The sequence below is a fragment of the Hypanus sabinus genome, chromosome 25 (assembly GCF_030144855.1).
Source record: "Hypanus sabinus isolate sHypSab1 chromosome 25, sHypSab1.hap1, whole genome shotgun sequence".
NCBI lineage: Eukaryota > Metazoa > Chordata > Chondrichthyes > Myliobatiformes > Dasyatidae > Hypanus > Hypanus sabinus.
This window is the reverse complement of record NC_082730.1, coordinates 11,241,703-11,263,173: the sequence shown is the minus strand read 5'-3', so window position 1 is coordinate 11,263,173 and position 21,471 is coordinate 11,241,703. Positions and strand designations below refer to the sequence as shown.

Below are 21,471 nucleotides of genomic sequence, written 5' to 3'. Positions count from 1 at the left end.
CAGGGTCAGATATGTATAGGTGAGTGGGCAAATTCATGGCAGATGCAATTTAATGTGGATAAATGTGAAGTTATCCACTTTGGTTACAAGAACAGGAAAACAGATTAATATCTGAACGGTGGCCGATTAGGAAAAGGGGAGGTGCAACGAGACCTGGGTGTCATTGTACACCAGTCATTGAAGGTGGGCATGCAGGTACAGCAGGCGGTGAAAAAGGCAAATGGTATGTTGGCATTCATAGCAAAAGGATTTGAGTACAGGAGCAGGGAGGTCCTACTGCAGTTGTACAAGGCCTTGGTGAGACCGCACCTAGAATATTGTGTGCACTTTTGGTCCCCTAATCTGAGGAAAGATATTCTTGCCATAGAGGGTTCACCAGATTGATTCCTGGGATGGCAGGACTTTTATATGAAGAAAGACTGGATCGACTAGGCTTAAACTCACAGGAATTTAGAAGACTCAGGGGCGATCTTATTGAAACGTATAAAATTCTAAAGGGATTGGACAGGCTAGATGCAGGAAGATTGTTTCCGATGTTGAGGAAGTCCAGAACGAGGGGTCACAGTTTGAGGATAAAGTTGAAGCCTTTTATTACCGAGATTAGGAAATACTTCTTCACACAGAGAGTGGGGAATATGTGGAATTCTCTGCCACAGGAAACAGTTGAGACCGGTTCATTGGCTATATTTAAGAGGAAGTTAGATATGGCCCTTGTGGCTAAAGGGATCAGGGGGTATGGAGAGAAAGCAGGTACAGGGTTCTGAGTTGGATGATCAGCCATGATCATACTGAATGGCGGTGCAGGCTCAAAGGGCCAAATGGCCTACTCCTGCACCTACTTTCTACGTTTCTATCAGGAAAGTGCAGATGGAACATCTCCCACTGTGAATACATGGCTCCCCTTGGGAGGAGATAATCACGCCATTCATATCAAGGATAACATCACTTAGTCCCTTAATAACATGTCCCTGAAGAAGAATACACAGCAGAATCTCGATTTCCTAAGGAGATTGAGGGCAATGATGGTCCGCCACTTCCCCATCTTAAAGGAATTTTATTGGAGCACCATTCAGAGGTCTCCCTAACATCCATCGGATACATTTAGCAGGAGCGCTACGTACAAAGGGCCCTTCGTACTATCAAGGATCCCACCCATCATCCAGCACCCTGTTTGACTTTCTACCATCAGGCAAGAATCACCGATGCATTAAAACAAAAACGGTCAGGATGGGAACAATATCTTCCCTCAGGACATTAGCTTTCTGAACTCCCACATGCATTGCATTCAAAATGTCACTGGTTAATCTGTTCTGTAACTTACAACATTTAGTTTATGCACTTTGCATTGTTTATTTGTGTGTAATCCATCTGTAGGTTTCATTCATACTTTCATAACTTACTGTGTGTAATATGTACTACAGTGCTTTACACCCTGGTTCAGAGAAACATTGTCTCAATTGACAGTATACAAGTCCATAGTTAAATGACAATAGAATTGACTTGACTTTAAATGCACACACACACACACACACACACTCATTCAAAGAAAAAGGAACTGGAATTCTTGTAATGTGCATCTCATGATTAAATTTATTCAACATTTTTAAGAACTATTTATAGATATATCCCACAGGATAGAACAATAAGCTGTGTGATGTTCAGCTCACGTTTACATCAAACCAGATTTCACTCCCTGAGAATGGTTCAGGAGTGAAGCACTGGAAATCACAGCTGAAGAGGGAAATCAGGAAAGAAGAGAGGAAAGGTGGTACACAATCTGAGAAGAGGCATAATTACATGATCTCAATATTTGCATATCCAGTCCAGTCCAGACCCAAAATTCATAGATTGGTCCTTTAAAATCCCATCCTGGCCAGGTGCTTATTTCAGTTACCCCTCTTTTTGCATTTTCATTTAAGTGAAAGCCCAGCATTCTATACGGTGCCTTTACCTTCAGGATTCTGAAAGTGACACCCTGATCTTTGATACAGTATGGTCAGATGACAAATGAGATGGCTTAAGTCAACCTGCAAATTTGAACTGGGATGGACCTTCAATGGGAATACTGAGGGGCAAGTTAGATGGCCTTAGCCAATCCCACTCGGTTGTTTCCTCTGTCGAAGATGGAGTAATATTCTCTAATGAAGACATCTCCCAAAATCCAGAGGTTTCCACCAGTGCCGCTAAATCCACTGGAGCAGCTGACCGTGTTAGAGTAAGTGGTCTGGAAGGAAATGGAGAGCAATTAACACCAGGTCAAGTGTCCACTCATTAAATGATCATTAAACCGTGCAAGGTTAATGAATGCATCCCTTGAAATTCTCATCCCCTGTGCATTTGATGAATCACGTACCTTCAGTGTGTAAGCTGAGGCAGGCAGAGTGAAGTCATATCCATTGATGGTGAAGACCACATCAGGCATATTGCCAATATTGTTGCAATTTATGGTGTACTGTGAAAGAAGAGCAACAATATTTAGACCATCAGACATAGGAGCAGAACTGAGCCATTCAGCCCATCCAGTCTTCTCTGCCTTTTGATCATAGCTGACTTACATTACCTCTCAATCCCATTCACCTGCCTTCCCCTTAATCAAGAAACTGTCTACACTGCTTTAAATATATTCACTGACATGGCCTCCACAGTCTATGGAGAGGAATGGACAGTTGATGTTTCAGGCAAAGACCCTTCATCAGGATTTTCAGCATCTAAAGCATCTGAAGCATCTCTTTTCTTTATTTCTCTCTCCACAGGCACTGCCTCACCCAATGTGTATTTCCATGCTTTAATGCTTTTACAACTAATAGAGAAAGGTTGAATGTACAATGATGATAAAACACAATCCATGGCCTCCTTCCTCTTCTGTCGCGATGAGGCCACAATCAGTCGGAGGAGCAACAGCTTCTATTCCATCTGGATAGCCTCCAACCTCATGGCACGAACAATGATTTCTCACACTTCTGGAAATTGCCCCACCCACACACCACTCCTTCACCATTCCTCATTCCTGTTTCCCTCTTTCACCGATCTCCTTACCTGCCCATCATCTCCCTTTCCTGTTCTTCCCCTTCACCTTCTTCCATGGTTATCTGTCCTCTTCTATCAGATTCCCCCTTCTCCGGCCCTTTATCTCTTTCTCCAATCAACTTCCCATCACTTTATTTCACCCCTCTCCCACCAATTTCACATGTCACCTTGTACCTCTTCCATCCCTCTCCCCCACCTTCTTACTCTAACTTCTCTTTCTTTCCAGGCCTGATGAAACATTGACTGTTTATTCTTTTCTATAGAAACTGCCTGGCCTGCTGAGTTCATCCAGCGATTCGTGGTTGTCACATTGTCAATGGAGATGTTAATCCTAGCCGTTTCTTTCTAGAATTACTGCTGCTGGCATAACATATAATATTATTAACTCAATGTGCTGACTGTATAATGAATTTACAGCTGCCATCTGAGTACAGACCACTGGCCAATCAGCCCCTACCTGGCCATAATAACTCGGAGTTGCTCCAATGCTTTGCTGAATATTGCCGATGTAATTTCCGCCAACAGCGACAAGAGAAGTTCCAGTATCAACGATGCCAGGGCAACCTTGAGGGCAAGCCACAATCTGGCCGTTGACTGTCACTCTGAGGGAGAAACATCATAGTGTTAGCCAAAAATGCTGATTTGGGTTTATAGCCAAAATCAGAGTCAAATTAAATTTATTATCAAAGTACATATATGTCACCCTGCACTGTACTACCCTGACGTTCAATGACAGACAAATAAAGAAACACAATAGATATTATGAAAACTATCAATAAGCAAAGACTGACATACAACCAATGTGCAAAAATGACAAATTGTGCCAATTAAAATAACTAAAACTGAGAATATGAGTTTAGGAGTTCTTGAAGTTGTGTGTTTCGGTTGCAGAAGCAGTTCAGAATTGAGTCCGAAATTCAAGAAAGTAATTTGGAAAATCTTGTCATCAAGCTGAAGTATTCGTTCTATCTAGTTCGATCGTACTTGGACTATTGTGTTTAGTTCTGATTGCCTCGTTATAGGAAGGATGAGGAAGTTTTAGAAAGTGTGCAGAGGAGATTTACCAGGATGTTGCCTGGATTAGAGAGCATATCTCATGAGGTAGGTTGAGTGAGCTAGAGATTTTCTCTTTGGACCAACGGAGGATGAGAGATGACTTGCGAGATGTAAAAGAAGGAGAAGGGGTGAGAGGGGACCCAGAACAGGTCATGGATAAAGAGAGAACAGGAATGAGGAAAAATTATCGGAAGTTAGAAAAATCAATCTTCATGCCAGCAGAGAGGAGGCTGCTCAGATGGAATATCAGGAGTTGCTCCTCCATCCACACTGTAGCCTCATCATGTATCTAACAATTGTTTTCTCTATAAATTCTAACTATATAACTGGTTCAACTCACTGAAACTTAATCATCAATGGCCGATCAGTGAGAGAATACCTCAGATGGAGATACCACTTACCTCTGGATCTCAATTTGCCAATAGGCCTCCTGGGTAACAGGGACCCAGTAGATTGGGCCAGTGTAGCGGCTTGAGTCAATTCCACCAAAAAGGACTTCACTTCCAGATTCACCATTTGTCCTGGAAAACAACGTTAAATAAGAATATCTCAGATTTAAACGCTCAAAAAATGTACAGATTTTGGTTAGTAAGTTGTAGGCATGATGTGTAGTCACCAGAAGTGAGGTGACACTCTCAGGCTCTCCCCAGCACATCCCTGAAACACATCAGCAAGTTTCAATATACATGCAAAAAATAAAGCTAATCTTTAAATCTTTAAAGGAATAATTTCATTAATATTGCAACAAAAACATGCATTTATAGAGTCAGAGTCACACAGCATGGAAAAGGGGCATTTACACCAATCCCACTTGCCCCATCTGTTCCGTGTCTTCCTAAGCCTTTCCTATCCACGTATTCAAGTCACTCTAGACCTTAAATGAGTTCTCCAAGCTGAAGTAACAACAAAACTCTGAGAATGATGGACATCTTTATCTGACTGGAGACCAAAATGTCTTCAACTTCCAGTTCAATTAACGTCATCAGCCCTGACCTGACTTGACATGTTGGACCGGACCCAGTAATCTGCTTTTTAAGTTTTCAACATCATCCCTATTTTATATTCTCGATTTAATTCCGAGAATCCCATTGAACTAAAATAAATAACCAGAATCGTCAGAAGAAGAAGCGATGTTGGTACCAACCAAATTAACATGTCACATTACAGATTCTCCGGTAGTGAAGGAAGGAGTTACAAAGTGCTAACCTTGTCAAGTAGACAGAAAAGAGTGGCTGTGAAACCAGATGCTGAGACATCATGTTGTCAAACACTGTAGTGGCTCCTTCTGCCGCAAGTGATGGATAGCCCAAGCCCAAAATACCGTCGAAATTACAGTAGGAGAAGAAACCGCCAGGTTCGGTCTCACTTAATCCAAACTCTTGTCCATTGATCACAAGGTTAGAAAGCTGGTGAAACAGATTTACAGAGAAATTAACCAGATAGTTATCCTTTCAGGCTGCACATGGGCACAGCTCATGGAGCTGCTGCCTCACAACGTCAGTGACCCAGGTTCAAACCCGGCCTCTGGTATTTCCCGCATGGGGTTTGTAGATCATCCCCTGTGATCAGGTGGGTTCTTTCTGTCTGATCTGATTTTCTCTCATTCCCAAAGACATGCTGATTGATTGGTTAATTGGTCACTGTAAATTATTCAAGAGCTAGAATCTAGAGGGTGTTGAGAAAGACTAAAGGACGATTCATGGTTTGTGGCCCAAAATATCAACTGTACCCTTTTCCCTAGATGCTGCCTGGCCTGCTGAGTTTCCCCAGGTTTTTAAGTGTGTAAATTTTTTATTCTCTTATTTTGTATTACTTATTTCTGATTAAAATTAATAAACATATATATAATGGTTGTTGATGGGCCAAGGAGCCTATATCCATGCTGTATAGGTTTGTGATTAAATTCATGATTGGACCTAATTTTGTAAGCACAGTTTCAACGATTGTGTGATAACCGATGGCAGGGGCCCCGGATCTCCAAATCCACAGAGGTCAAGGATGGCCTGTCCTGGGGAGAGAGGGCTGTGTGTCTGTGGGTGTGTGGGTAGGAAGGTGGTTGGAAGGAGGGAGGAACAGGGCTTCTTTCACTGTTGTTACATGGTTTGTTCAGATTGTCAAGCTCTGTGTTACAGTGGGTATGCTACGTTGGCACAGGAATACATGCCCCCAGTTCATCCTTAGGTACGTTGGTTTGTGAAATGAAACAAACCATTTCACAGCATAATTTGATATACATGAATCCAAATCTGAGTATTAGCAAATATGCTTTTGGCTATAAATTGGTGAAAACTTGTCTTGAAATTGGAATTCTGTCAAGTAAACCCAAAGGTCCAAGCCTTGCCTAGCAAAGCCATTCCACATCCACTCATCAGTTTCATTTATTCAATTTATTATATGCCACCATATACCACCCTGAGATTCATTTTCTTGTGGGCATTCACAGTAGAACAAAGAATTAATGAAGACAAATTGCACACGAAGATGGGCAAACAAGAAATGTGCAGATAAATACAAGAAAAGCAACACCATAAAATAACAATAAATAAATAGTCATCAATAATATTGAGAATGTTGTATCAGTTTGCATCTCTGAGTTTTGTAGTAGCGGTATCACGGTGGTTTGAGTTATGAGGGTGAAGAGTTCACTTACTCTCAGAGTATCATATCCCAGAAAACCGGTCATACTTCCTGTCCCATACGTGATGGACAGATACTTATAATTCGTGCGGAAGGTTGAGGACTGGGATGGGTTGAATCTGTGGTGCTTCACTGCAAAGAAACATCCATTTCATCAATGAAACAAAAAGTTTCAATATATCACCCTGTGCCTAGCAAACCCCGGTCAATCGTTCCCTAAGACTCGTCAAAAGCACAGCAAGCATCGCAGGGCTGGCAGACTCTGAGATTTCCCCTTGAGCCAAGTTGCAAACATTCTACCCCTCACCCGACCAGAGCCCCAGTTTCCACCCACATTCCAAAGACATGAGGGAGACTAAGTTGTGGTCACGCCACGCTGGGGGCAGAAGCAAGACAACACTTGCTGCACGTCCATGGACTGTCTCATTAATGGAAGCAAAACAATTCAACGTCTGTTTCAATGCTGCGACATTCATTTAACATATAATGTACGCCGAGTCCCAGCAATGTCCTCATAATTCCCTTTCACATGCTTTCCAGCTTAACAACATCTTTCCTGTAGAGAGATGATCAAACCTGTACACAATATTCCAGCTGTGGCTTCAGCAACATCTGATCTTCTATACCCAATACCCTGACTGATGAAGGCCAGAATGTCAAAACCCTTCTTCACCACAATGTCTACCTGTGGCACCACATTCAGGGAAACATGTACTTGTATCTCTAGGTCCCTCTATTCTCTAACACTCCAGAGGGCCCTACCTTTCAGTGTCAGAACTGGTAAATATGTTAATATCATTGTTATATTTTCTTACCACATGGTGTCTGGCTGCAGTAGACTGATGGGACCCAGAGGTTGGATGAGCCAGTATCAAAGACGACAGTGAAGCTCTGTGGGGGGTTACCGATGCTGATGGCTCCGTAGTATGACAGCTGTCGGCAAAAACAAAATGTCCTCGGTTACTCGGATTAAGTGTGATTGCCTTCATAAAGACTGGAGAGGAAAGGGGAAGAAGACAGAAGTAAGAGAGGCTGGAGTACAAACTTGCAGCTGATACGTACGTCCAGGTAAGAGGGAAGAACTGTGGGTGGGTGTACGAGTGGGATGAAATAAGAAGCTGGGAGGTGATAGGTGGAATTTTACTAATCGGAAAGCAATTCACCATGTTACCAATTTTCCACTTCTTATCACACCAACTCTTTTCCCAGCAGGAACTGGAATAGGGATCCTCTTGTCCCCACCCTCCACCTGACTAGCTTCCACATTCAATGGATCATATCCCATCATTTCTATCAGACTCTACAGGATTCCACCACTGGACTCATCTCCCCACCACTGCTCCCCCGATCAGCATTCTGAAGGGACTATTCCTTCTGCACCTCCTGTTCTTCTCTTCAAATAGGAACTCGCTCGAAAAACAATAGAAATGTTACACCATTTTCATTGAGAAGGTCAAGAGTTCCTTCACCCCACATTTCAGATCATAGCAGTCAAGGATTACTTACATCCATGTAGTTGGTCATAGGCTCATCTGATGCCAAAGTTTCAATGGAACAAGCACCTTTGAACTTTGTGCAGGGATCATACGGATGTTTCCTGAGGAAATCTTCCAACAATCCCTTCTCCCGAAGAACATCTCGGGCAGATTTTCCTTTACGTAAAGGAACTCTGTAAAGTGAGAAATAAGTTAAGAAAGTCAGCATCTGTTATTGTTCCTTGGGGAGAAAAATTAATTGCCAAAACCGTTAAGATTCGGTTAAAATGATCCTACCTGATGACGGCATCAGAGAGCTGGATGCATACAAAGGCAAGGAGTAACCACTTCATGTTGAATCGATTGGATTCCTTTCAGAATCTGACATCGGGCTTCTGAGCCCTAATATTTATACTCAAGGAATCATTGTCACATGGACACAGATACAATCATTCCACATGAGAAGTAAATATTATGGTCCTCGTGATCAGTTTATCTTTGATAAAACACATTCTATTCAGGACACCCTTCAATATAGAAGTTGATTTGTAATAAAGTATGTTAAGTGCTGTGGAATTTAAGTCTTATCACAGATAACACAATCAGAAATTAGATTAAGAACTGTTTTATCAAACGACTGAGACCTAAACAGTCCTTCCAGGTTAGGTAGTTCCAGGTGACGTAGCCCTTTACTTGTGAATCCATCACAGTCATTTATTGTATCTGGTCTTCCCATTGAGGCCTCATCTTCATCAGTGAGACCTGACAAAGAATGCAGGTTGGCATCATTGACTGGCTATGATGTCTATGTCTCTCATAATTTTGTGACACCAACTAAGTTCAAAGACCAGAGTAAATTTAAATATTGACAGTTTATTCACTTCCACAGATGCTGCCTGACCTGCTGAGTTCCTCCAGCACTTTATGTGCATTGCTTTGGATTTCCAGCATCTGCAGACTTTCTCATATGCAGGGAAATCTGTCATTTGTGTCAAGTCAAATCAGCAAGGATTGTGCAAGGCAGCCTGAAAGTATCACTACACTTCTGGAGCCAATATAGCATGCCCACAGCTTACTGACCCTAAGCAAAAGTCTTTGGAATGAGGGAGGAAACCAGAGCACTTGGAAGAAATCCTCATGGTCACGGGGAGAATATACAAACTCCTTACAGACAACATGGGAAATCGATCCCTAATTTACAGTTAGTTTTGTAAAGCGTTGCACCAACCACTACGTTACTGTGCTGCCTGACATGTGCTTTTGCCACATTGACCTTCATAAATCAGATAACTGGGCTGTTGTCTTGAAGTTGTCTAAGACGTGGGTCAGGCCAAATTTGGAGTATTGTGTGCAGTTCTGGTCGCCTATCTACTGGAAAGATATCAGGCAGCTTGAAAGAGGACGGAGAAAATTTACAAGGGCATTGCTAGGACTTGAGGAACTGAGGAACAAGGAAAGGTTGCATCGATCTGGACTTCATCCCTGCAGCGAAGGAGAACGTGAGGAAATTTGATAGTTGTGTACAAAATGTTAATGGGAATGGATATTGTCAATGGAAGCAGGCATTTTTTGTTGAGGTTGGATAAGACAGGAAGTACAGGAAATAGGTTAAGGGTGAAAGGTGGAATATTTAAGAGAAATTACAGCTGAATTGTCACAACTCAGAAGATGGTGAGAGTGTGGAATGAGCTGTCAATGGAAGTGGAGGACCAGATTTTGATTGCAACATTTAAGAAAAGCTTGGATAAGTACATGGATGAGGGGAGGGGTGTGGAGGACCAGGGCCCAGTTGAGGTCAATGACTCAAGCAGTGCAGCTTTGTCCAGATGGGCAGAAGTGCCTGTTTCTATGCTGTAGTGTTCTATGACTCTCTGACTCCAAACCCATCCTATTGGACTTTGCTAAATATCTTTTAAACGTCCCTACCTCCACCACAACTTCTGGCAGCTCATTCAATATACCCACCACACTCCATGTGGGGAATGAATTGCCCCTCAGGTCCCTATCAAATCTTTCCCATCACATCTTTATGTGTATATATATATATATGTACATGCTTTTATAAACCTTAAGAAGGTCACCCTTCACTCCAGGGAAAACAGACCCATCCGAACCAATCTCTTCCTATGCCTTTTACAGACCTGGAAACTCTAGTCAGCTTCACTGCATTTTCCACCCTGGATTCAATAGCTCCCTTTCCTTCCTTATCTATAAACTTAATTCATCATTTCCTTCGCCTTCTTTTCTTTGCACTTTCTGATTCTGGCTTCGTGAATTCCTTTCCCTTACCCCCTTCATCAAAGACATATAAAACTGCGATAGAGATGGACAAGATAAAGACAGGAAAATTCATTCCAATATTAAGTGAATCTTGATTCAGCAGAGATCGATGGATGATGTAGATGAGAAGATCTGCTTTTCTCAGAGAATTAAAAACCTGGGGAATTCGTTGTCCAGGGAAGCAGTAAAGATGACCTCAGTAAACATATTTTTAGGACAATTAGACTTTAGAATAGCAGGGAAGTTAAGAGATATGTACATTCACAAAGTGGTGAGCATAACCTTTTAATTGCCAGCTGTAAGATTGGGATTCATTTCTCCTGACCGCGTGGATTTCCTCCGGGTGCTCTGTATTCCTCTCACTTTCCAAGGATGTACAAGTTAGAATTAATAAACTGTCAGCCTGCTATATTGACACAAGAAGCATGCTGAAACCTGCAGACCACCCCAGCACGTATGCAGACTGTGTTGGTCATTGACACAAATGATGTATTTCACAGTACGTTTCAATGTTTCCATGTACTGTCCTTGTGACGTATAAAGCTAATCCGACTCTTCAAAAATTCAGTGAAATTAAACTTTGGAAACGCAGGCTGAAGCACGGAACAGGACAAATCATCTCAAACTATCTTTATAATAGTTTCAAGGGTATTCAAATCTGGGGAATTATTTAATCAAATGGACAATAATCAGATTTGTAAATGTATTCATGGATGCTCAGTCAACGATAGAGAATCAGTAATAAGTGCATATTATTGACTATTAATTGATAAGGTGAGCAATTAAACATGACTTCTATTAATAAAAGTAATCTCTTGTGTTTCACTGTGCTCTCACCGCTGATCTATGATAAAATCAAGAGAAAATCTGCAATGCTGGAAATCCAAGCAAAACACACAAAGTGCTGGAGGAACTCAGCAAGCCAGACAGCGCCTATGGAAATAAGTACATTTGATGTTTTGGGCCGAGACCCTCCATCAAAACAAAACAACTGCCTGCAAAAAATTTCCTCAGTTCAATTTCATTTCCAATGTAAATTGCAGAGTAGCAGACTTAGTCAGCTCTCTTTAACGTACAAATATACACTCACTGTAATTCAGTTTTTTCTATATTTCTCATAGATTGCATTGTACTGCTGTTGCAAAGTTGACCAGTTTTACGATAATAAACCTGATAATGTTTTCTGTAAATTTTGCATCAACACAAGAAAGAATTTCCATTTTGCATCACTTCTAGCTGCTTCATTTTTCCAATAACTGTTCAGAGCCATTGACAGATTTTGAAGGTCAGGGTGTCAGGGCCCAAGGCGACAGATGGTCTGGTTCAGCTCGCTTCTCCCTGATACTAACTCAGCTCTGCACCGAACTGAGAGTCTAGGGCTTCCTGTCGGTGGACAGACGTTCTTTTGTGGACATCGGTTCAGATCACTGTTCGCTGGCTTTGATTGTTTGCATGATCTGTTTTTCTTCTCCCTGCGCATTGGGTGTTCAACAGTCTGCTTTTTTAATGGATTCTTTTGGGTTTCTTTGTTCTATAGCTACCTGTAAGGAAACATACCTCTAGATCATATATGTATACATACTGTGATAATAAGTATACTGGGATCTTAGAACATCTTCTGAAGTATATTATAATTGGTAATTTGGTTTACTACTGTCACCTACACTGGAGTACAACAACAATAAACCGATTTACCAGTTATATAATGAACTTGAGAAGATGACAATGTCTTTAAAGAGTTATTATTGTCACAACTGCTGGCATGTGTGGTGTATGGGGTGTCCAGGCATGGGTATCACCTCTGGCGATGGGGCTTGTTTGGACCATTCCGGGACAGGTTATCTAGGATACGGCCACAACCTTCCCTAAACTTCTAGACTCATCGTGTGGCTCTCGACTGAAAGCTGGAGGTAACTCAAGTGAAAGCAAATCATGCAAGATTCTATCAGAGAGCTATCAGCCACATGCTTCACTTACGTTTGACCAACTGGTTCAAGTTCAAACCACAATTAAATGGTTCCTTGGTTTACAAGTGTAATTGTGGTTTTCTTATCAGAACTGGGTGCATTATCTTTAAACCTGATACCTTAAATTTTGACCGTGATAAGATCATGATTGAGTAACCTCTTTTGCCCTTGTTCTTGCACAAGGACTGTCATAGCACAATGACCTTCATGATGTGACCTTGCGTTGACCGTGATAAACACAGTCAAGCTATTAATATCTCTCAGTTGTGAGACATGCCAGACAAGGTGAAGTAAATCAGAATTGGAATGAAGGTCGTTATACAGCAGCAGTGTAATGCAATATATTATAATAAAACATGTAAATTGCAATAAATATATATATATATAAAATTTTAAACATTTATTTATTTATTTGTCGAGATCCTTCATGGAATAGGCCTTTCTGGCCCTTCAATGCATGCCTCCCAGCAATCCCCTGATTTAACCCTAGCCTAATCACAGGACAATTTACAAGACCAATTGACTTGCTTTACTTTACAATAAACTAATCTAATCTTATCCACTCTTGATTATTTTATTTTAGATTACACACATGAATTATTTCTTGTCTGCAAGTTCCATTAGATAATTTAATAGCTCCTGAACACCTGCCCATCTCCTTTCACTGTTACGGAGGAAAATGCAGCAGTTTTTTTTTTGAAGGACAGTAACCATGCCTGGTCTTCCGATTTCAATTTGTACAATTAACACTGTAAATTAATGGTCAGTGCAACTTTCTGTCGTTTTCTTTGAGGAGATCTGAAAGTTAATTAACTCACAGCGTACAGGTTTTGCAGTGTGAGGTGGGGAGCCAATGATTACTGCTGGAAAAGGGCCAAGGACATCACGACAGATCCCACCCATCCTGCTCATGGACTGTTTGTCCCTCTCCCATCAGGGAGGAGGCTATGTAGCATCCACGCCAGGACCATCAGACTGAAAAACAGTTCCTTTCCCCAAGCAGTAAGGCCGATCAACATCCCCACCCACTAACCCACCCCTTCACACCCCCAGCTACCACTGCTTGTTCATTTCCTGTCAGTCGCCTTATGTACAGTCACTCCGGTGCCGAGCGTCACTTTATGGACATACAGTTAATCTATGTATATAAGCTATCTTATGTATTTATTTATTGTGTTTTTTTATTATTGTGTTCTTTCTTTTATTGTGCATCTGCAACTGTATCTTCACTTCAGACTTCAGCCTCAGAAGTCATATGCATGTCCACAGACGTTGACTGCGCAAATCATTCGTCTTCATCGGACTTCGAGAGACTACTACCACTACTGCTTTCTGGATCAGCAGATCCAGAGTAACAATTTTTTAAAAATTATTGATTGAGATTGCGTGCAGAAAAAGCCCCACGGGCTCTTTGGTCCATGATACCCAGTAATCCCAGACTAATTTACAGTGACCAATTAACCTACCAACCAGTATGTCTTTGTACTGTGAGAGGAAACTGGAGCACCCAGAGGAAATCCACACAGTCATGGAGAAAACGTACAAATCCTTACGTGCAACAACAGGAATTGCACCCCGGTCACTGGTACTGTATTGTGCTAACCACTACGACAACGTGCTGCCCCTCTCCCTCACACTTGTGTACTGGAAATGACATTAAACAATCTTGAATCTTGAATAAAACCTCTTTGTGTGTGTGTGTGTGGGGGGGGGGGGGTGTAACTTAGAATCCGAATCAGGTTCAATATCTCTGACATATGTCATGAAATGTGTTGTTTTGTGGCAGCAGAACATTGCAATACATAAAATATTAATATAAGTTACAATGAGAAATTTAATAAAGAATAAATAGTGCAAAAGGGGAGCAAAGAAATGAGGTAATATTCATGGGCCATTCAGAAGACTGATGGTGGAGGGGAAGCAGCTGTTCCCAAGATGCTAAGGGTGTGTCTTCAGCTTCCTGTACCTCCTTCCTGATGGTGACAATGAGGAGAGGAGAAGTGCTGGATGGTGCCACCTTCTGGAGCCATCGCCTATTGTAGATGTTCTGAAAGGAAGGGCTGGCTAAATTAACAACCCTCTGCAGCTCGTGCCAGTCCTGTGCATTGGAGCCTCTGTATCAGATGGTGACGCGACCAGTCAAAATATTCTCCATGACACATTGATAGAAATTTGCTGGAGACTTTCACGACATACCAAATCTCCCCAAAATCCTAATGAAATATAGTCGCTGGTGTGCCTCCTTCACAATTGCGTCAATATGTTGGGCCCAGGATAGACCTACCGTCGGTGGTGCTAGAGGAAGAAGCTGTGATTCTTTAGGCTCTCCTGTGAGGGTAGTAATGAGAAGAGTGCAAGTCTTGGGTGGTCAGGGTTCTTAATGGTGGATGTCACCTTCTTGAGATGACAACTTGTGAAAATGGAGTGAATATTAGATTGGATGGCTAACAGGAAACACAGAGAAAGTAGAAACAGGGTTTTCCCTGTTTAGAAAGATGTATTACATAATGTTCTAAAGCACTAACAGAGACTTAACATCTTACAATTTTTGCGTCTTGTCCAAAACGTCTTATTCTTTTCCGTAGTTGCTGCCTGACCTGTGCATTTCTCCAGCATCTTACATATTAAATGACTTAGGTAAACGATTTGGATGAAGAATCCATCAGTAGTCTTGCTAAATTTGCGGATCACAAACCGATTGTAGGCAGCAGAGGGAGATAGTGAATGGTTGTCTTTTGGACTGGAGGCCCGTTACCGGTGGTATGCCACAGGGGTCAGTGCTGTACCCATCACTGTTCATCCTTTATATAAGCAATTTGGATAGTTACGTGCAAGTTACGTACAAGCTTGCACATGATACTAAGATAGGTGATATTGTCAACAGTGAAGGTTTTCAAAACTTACAGGGACATCTTAAACAGCTGTGTAAGCGGAGCGAGGAAAGTTTCAATTCAGCACAGTGTGAGGTGTATTTTGGGAGGTCAGTTCAGGGTAGGACATTTTGCCATAATCTTTGGTCTTTCACTTTATATTGCAACACTTGTACACTGTGTAAATTAATCTTCAGATCTCTTCAAAGAAAGCTGCAGAAAGTTGCAGTGACCATCAATTTAAAGTGTTAATTGCGCAAATTGAAATCAGAGGACTAGGGATAGTTGCAGTCAAGGTGGGGCCATGAGGAGTGACCTTGAACCTGATGGTTGGATCCTAATGGGGGAAAATGGGATTAGTGTAGATGGCTCAGTATAGAGACGGTGGGCTGAAGAAATGAAGGAGATCTTAAATGGATCAGCCAGCTCCACCATGGGCATTAACCTCCCCAGCATTGAGGACACCTTCAAATAGAAATGCCTCAAAAAGTTGGCATCTATCGCTTAGGACCTGCATCACCCAGAACATGCTCCGCCTCATTACTAACATCAAGGAGGAGGTACAAGAGCCTTATGACACACCACCAATGCTCTAGGAACAACTTCTTCCCCTCTGCCATCAGATTTCTGAATGGACAATGAACCAATGTACAATACACTACCTCAGCATTCTTTTTCTTTTTCTTTTTATTTGAATTTATATATACGTAAAATTGTAATTTATATTTTTTATTATTATGTACTGCTGCTGCAAAACAACAAATTACATGACATGTGCCACTGATATTAAACCTGACACTGACTCTAGATTATTTTGCATCTGTATTTACCCCGGAGACGGACACTGGATCTAAACAACAGAGGCAAAGCAACAGTGAGCTCATGGACTATACCTGGATTACAGAGAAGGAGGTGCTTGCCATCTTGAGGCAAATTAGGCTGGATCAATCCTCAGGGACCGACTTGGTGTTCCCTAGCACAGAAATTGCAGGGGCCTGGCAGAAGTACTTCAAACATCCTTTAGCCACAGGTGAGGTACCAGAGGGTAGCTCATATTGTTCCATTGTTTAAGAGAGGCTCGAAGAATAAGCCAGATAATTATAGGTTATTGAGCCTGACGTCAGTAGTGGGAAGGTTATTGGAAAGTACTCAGAGGGACCAGATATACAAGTATCTGAATAGACAGGTACTGATAAGGGATATTCAACATGGTTTTGTGAATGGTAAGTCTTGTCTAACCAATCTTATAGAGTTTTTTGAGGAAGTTACCAGGAATGTTAATGAAAGCAAGGCTGTGGATGTTGGCTATATGGACCTTAGCAAGGCCTTTGACAAGGACCTGCTTGAGAAGTTGGTCAAAAAATTCAGTCACTTGGCAATCAAGATGAGGTAGTAAACTGAATTATCTATTGACTTCGCAGGAGAAATCAGAGAGTGATAGTAGATGATTGGCTGTCTGACTGGAGGCCTACGATTAGTGGTGTGCCACAGAGGTCAGTGCTGGGTCCATTGTTGTTTATCATCTATATCAACGATCTGGATGAAAACCTGGTAAAGTGAATCAGCAAATTGGGAGATGACACCAAGTCTGGGGGCACAATGGACAGTGAGCAACGCTATCAGGAATTAGCTCCATCTGGAAAAATGGGCTGAAAAATGGCAGATGGAATTTATTGCAGGCAAGTGTTGCACTTTGGGAGGACAAACCAGGATAGGAGTTACACAGTGAACAACATGGCACTGAGGAGTGTGGTAGAGCAGAGGGACCTGGGAATATGGACCCATAATTATTTGAAAGTGGTTCACAAGTAGGATTGTAGAGAGAGCTTTTGGAAGGTTGGCCTTCGTAAATCAAAGTACTGATTGCAGCAGTTAGGATATAATGTTGACGTTGTGAAAGGTGTTGGTGAGGTCACTTTCATCATATTGTGTGCAGTTCTTGCAGGAAAAGATTCTGTAAGATTAAAAGAGCGCAGAGAAAATGTGGCTGGGACTTGAGGACCTGCATTATAGGGAATAGTTGAATAGGTAGGACTTCATTCCCTGGAGCAGAGGAAATTGAGGGGAGACGACAGAGGTGTAAAAAATTATGAGGGCTATAAATAGGGTAAATGCAGACAGACCTTTTGCACTGAGGGTGGGTGAGTCCTGAACTTAATGTCATAGGTTAAGGGTGAAAGGTGAAATATTGAAAGGAAATTCAAGAGGGTTCTTCTTCACTCAGAGGGTGATGGGAGATGGAATGAGCTGCCAATGAATGCAAGGTTCATTTCAATTTTTAGGAGACATTTAGATACATACATGGATCAGGGGGTATGTCAGGGGCTTTGGTCTATGTGTGAGTCAATGGAACTAGGCAGAATAATAGCTTAGCATGGACTTGATGGGTTGAAGGACATATTTGACTCTGACAGCAATATTTTCAGGGAGAAAAAGATTCTTAGTAGAATGCCCGTCAAGTGTGAGGTAACAACGAAGATGCCAAATTTAGGATGCAGCGTGTGAGAGAGGCCCATTGTCAATGCTTAGCTGCAGTTTCTCCAGACGCATCTAATCTTACTTAAATAAGCACACGTCAGTTTGCTGATTAAAGTTTTGTTTTATCTTTATAGTCTGTGACTTTGAGATGAGAAGACTCAGGGTCAATTGAAAACAATCTATTTAGTCTCAGAGCGAGGTCACATTTCACTTTCCAATACAGGTTCCAAGATCCCGGTGAATGCTAGGACCAATTGTCAAACTGGTGTTGCAGGACATTCTGTCACTGTAACAGCTCTCCTGAGGTTGGGAGTATTATTAGAATCATTGGGTTATAGAGAAATACAACAGAGTAGCTGTGATACTCTGTCAAGTACGATATTCCCCTAAGGAGAGATCTAATGGTGGGTCCTCAGGGGTCTCAACTAGCCATTTATCCAGTCCTCCATAACAGCACAGTATCTGGTGCTTTGTCCCATCGAGCCCATGCCAACAAGCAATTGCTCATTTACACTAATCCAATATTAATCCCAATTATTTAATTCTCCCATATTCTCACCAGCCACCCCACCCCCATAGACTTTATCCCTCGCCCACTCACTAGGGCCAATTTACAGCATCTAATTAGCCTACAAATCTGGAGCATGTGCAGTCAAAGGGAGAACTTGCAGACTCCACACAGTTAGCACCAAAGGTTGGTGTTGAACCTGGGTTTGTGGTGGTGTTGGGCATTGGCTGCTCCAACTGTGTCCCGGATTCACTTTTTCAGCTAATCAGCGACACACAATAAAAAGAGCTTGGAGCGAGTAACTGCTCGCTCCAAGCTGATTGTACTTTTAATTCTTTTTATTGTGTATTCACTGTATTCAGACGGAAGCCCAAGTAAAGTTTATTCGTCATATACACTGGAAAAGGGCTACATTCTTTTTCACGAACACATTGATAAAATCTATCCTGTCCAATCCTCTTAGATCGGAGTCTCAGCCAATATGTGGAAAGTTAATCTCACCTACGATTACAGTCTTATTTTTCCTGCATCTGTCTGCTATCTCTCTAGAAAGTCACTCCGCTAATTATTAGGTGGTCTGTAATATAATCCCATCAACGTTGTTATCCTTTCCTTATTCCTAAGTAGTTAGTAATTACTAACTGTGACATCGTTGGCATTTAGGGCCAATGAAGGCCCTCCATCTCTGTCTGTCCTTGGCTATCAGATTCTTATAGGATTCTTCATTGCTGTTTCTGTAACGTTTGATCAGTCAGGGTTGAATCCCCAAACCTGGAGGACCAGTGGACCACTCTTAGTCTGATCTCTTTGGCATGTGTGTCCCTACCAAGAGCACAAGGCTCTGACTCCAGCGAACATCGCTCTCCAGGTCACTGAAGCTCCAACCCTCCAAACCCGACGACAAGATTGTGGTCCTCTTGCAGGTTCTTATTCCCAAGTTCCACCTATATATCCTCAGAAGGTGAGCCTAGAACACCAAAACATGCAGCAAAATGGATCATTTGCATCAAAGACCAACACAGTCTGAGGATGTGCTGGGGGCAGCCCACAAGTGCTTCTGGAACCAACGTAGCGTGCCCCCAACTTACTACTTTGGAATGCGGGGTGAAGCTGGAGCACCCAGAGGAAACCCACGCAGTCACAGGAAGAATTCATAAACGCCTTACAGACTACGGTCAGATTTGAACCCCAACTGCAGGCACTGTGAAATGTTACACTGGCCACTATCCTATCTTGCCACTCTTAATGAAGATAAAGGATCTTCATCCTGAAGCCTTGACTCTTCCCCACCTTCACACAGATGCTATCTGCTTTGAGCATTTTCTGTATCCTTTTGAAGTGGGGGCAAGATACAGTTCGGGAAGCCAGTCCCAGGATCATCTTGTTTGGAAAGCCTCAGCATCAACACCAACATAACGAAAAGAGAGGGATTGGGAGAATGGAGAGGAGTCCTTACAAGATGCAGTGCAGGAGGAAGCAGAGTGAAGATGAGAGTCTGGGGCCTCGTACTGGAAGCACAAGAGACCATGGAAGCTTGAATCTGGAGCAAAAGGTGAGTTGCTGGACAATCTCCGGGTCAGGCAGCATCTGTGGGGGAAATGGATGGCCAATTTTGCTGGTTGACACCCTTCACCTGGACTGAAAGACAGAGATCAGATAACCAGTATAAAGAGGTACAGTAAAGGGCTCAAGGGACAGAGCAAGACCTGGTAGCTGATTGGTGGATCTGGCTGAGCAGGGTAAGAGGCAGATGAAGGATGGGTGAGTGGGAATACTGGGAGGTAATGGGTGGAGATGACAAAGGTAGACATCCCACCCTGCAAAAACTCATTTCAGAGAGGTAGCACCCCCGCCCCCCACAACTCCATATCAACCCCCCCCCCCCCCCCGGTCGACCTCCAAGGGTGTATGTAATACTTTGTTTAGTGATTTTGTCTAATCTGTGAACCAAGTTGGGTATATGCAGAAAATGTGACATTAAAATATGTATTTATATTATATTATGTTATCAAGGAGTCATGATTTTATTCTATTACAACTTTAAGCAGGTCTTCAGGGAGTTTGGCCTCATCACGTAGGACATCAACAGAGTAGCTCCTTAGCAGCTAGCCAGCCAGTTTAAATAACGTCAGCTATGCTAATGAACGAATGACACCTGTTAAACCCACCTCAACATGTCTTTTCCATTTGAACCCACCATGGGCAACAGAAAAGTCACTGTTATAAACAGTGCAGTGAGCAACACTGTCATTATTTTTGGGGTCGACTGTAAAGCCCGCCCACAGAGAAAACTGATAGGTCTACTTAGCACGAAGAGAGACCAATCAGGATTCTCTCTTCCACTCTTCCTCTCCCTCTCCCTCATAAAAAAATCTATTTCCAGGATATTGTATTTAATTTGTGGGTATCAGGAAGCCACTATCAATGTACGGGAGACTCCTGGAACTTCCGGGAGAGGTGGGATGTCTGCAAAGGGTTGCAGATGATGGGATCTGATAGGAAAGCATGGAGCATGGAACCGAATAAAGAAAGTGGCATGGACAGATATGAATATAATGGATATTTGTCATTAGCCCAACCACCAGATGGAGACAGATCTACAAGTAGGAGTCAGAGATGGATAATATGAAACTGAGGCCAAGGTTGAAATAAGCAACAAAACCAAATAATTTGTTTTTGTCTTCTGTATGAATTCTAATGAAGGACCTTGCATCTGAACCATTACCTCATCTTCTCATTCCACAGATCCCCCAAGAGAGCTACAACCTTGTTGTGGTTTTGAGGCCTGCGTGCCTCAATGACCTGGAGAGCTATGTTGGCTTTATACTTTGGGTGTTGGTAGGGTCACCCATGCCAAACAGGTCAAAGGGTAGAGGTCAGACTAAGAGTGAGTCCACAGGTCCTCCAGGTTCGGGGGTTTAGCTCAGGGCCAACAACCCTGACTGGTGAAACAAAACTGTTACAGAAACAGCAATGAAGGATCCTTCTATATCTGAGTGTGACGGTATTCCTGAGTCTCCACCCGGGACTTGCATGACCTCCAGAAGTGAAAACTGAGAGGAAGCTACCGACATGATGAAGGAAGCTCTGAACACTGCCAGAGATGGAGGACCTTCATTGCTGCTCTAAATGCCAGTGGCGTAACCTCCACAACTGCCAAAAGGAAAATCTCA

General features: G+C 42.4%; 1 protein-coding gene across 1 annotated transcript; it reads right to left on the bottom strand.

The window, feature by feature from the left end:
* Nucleotides 1–1,988: 1,988 nt before the first annotated feature.
* Nucleotides 1,989–8,548, bottom strand: LOC132381007 (pepsin A-like). Its single transcript, XM_059950084.1, has 9 exons — nucleotides 8,493–8,548; nucleotides 8,227–8,389; nucleotides 7,536–7,653; nucleotides 6,734–6,852; nucleotides 5,290–5,489; nucleotides 4,485–4,604; nucleotides 3,485–3,629; nucleotides 2,354–2,452; nucleotides 1,989–2,224 (listed from the first exon to the last, which is right to left on the bottom strand). Exons 1-9 carry the CDS (start codon nucleotides 8,546–8,548, stop codon nucleotides 2,078–2,080), a joined length of 1,167 nt encoding a protein of 388 aa, XP_059806067.1. The 3' UTR covers nucleotides 1,989–2,077.
* Nucleotides 8,549–21,471: the final 12,923 nt, after the last annotated feature.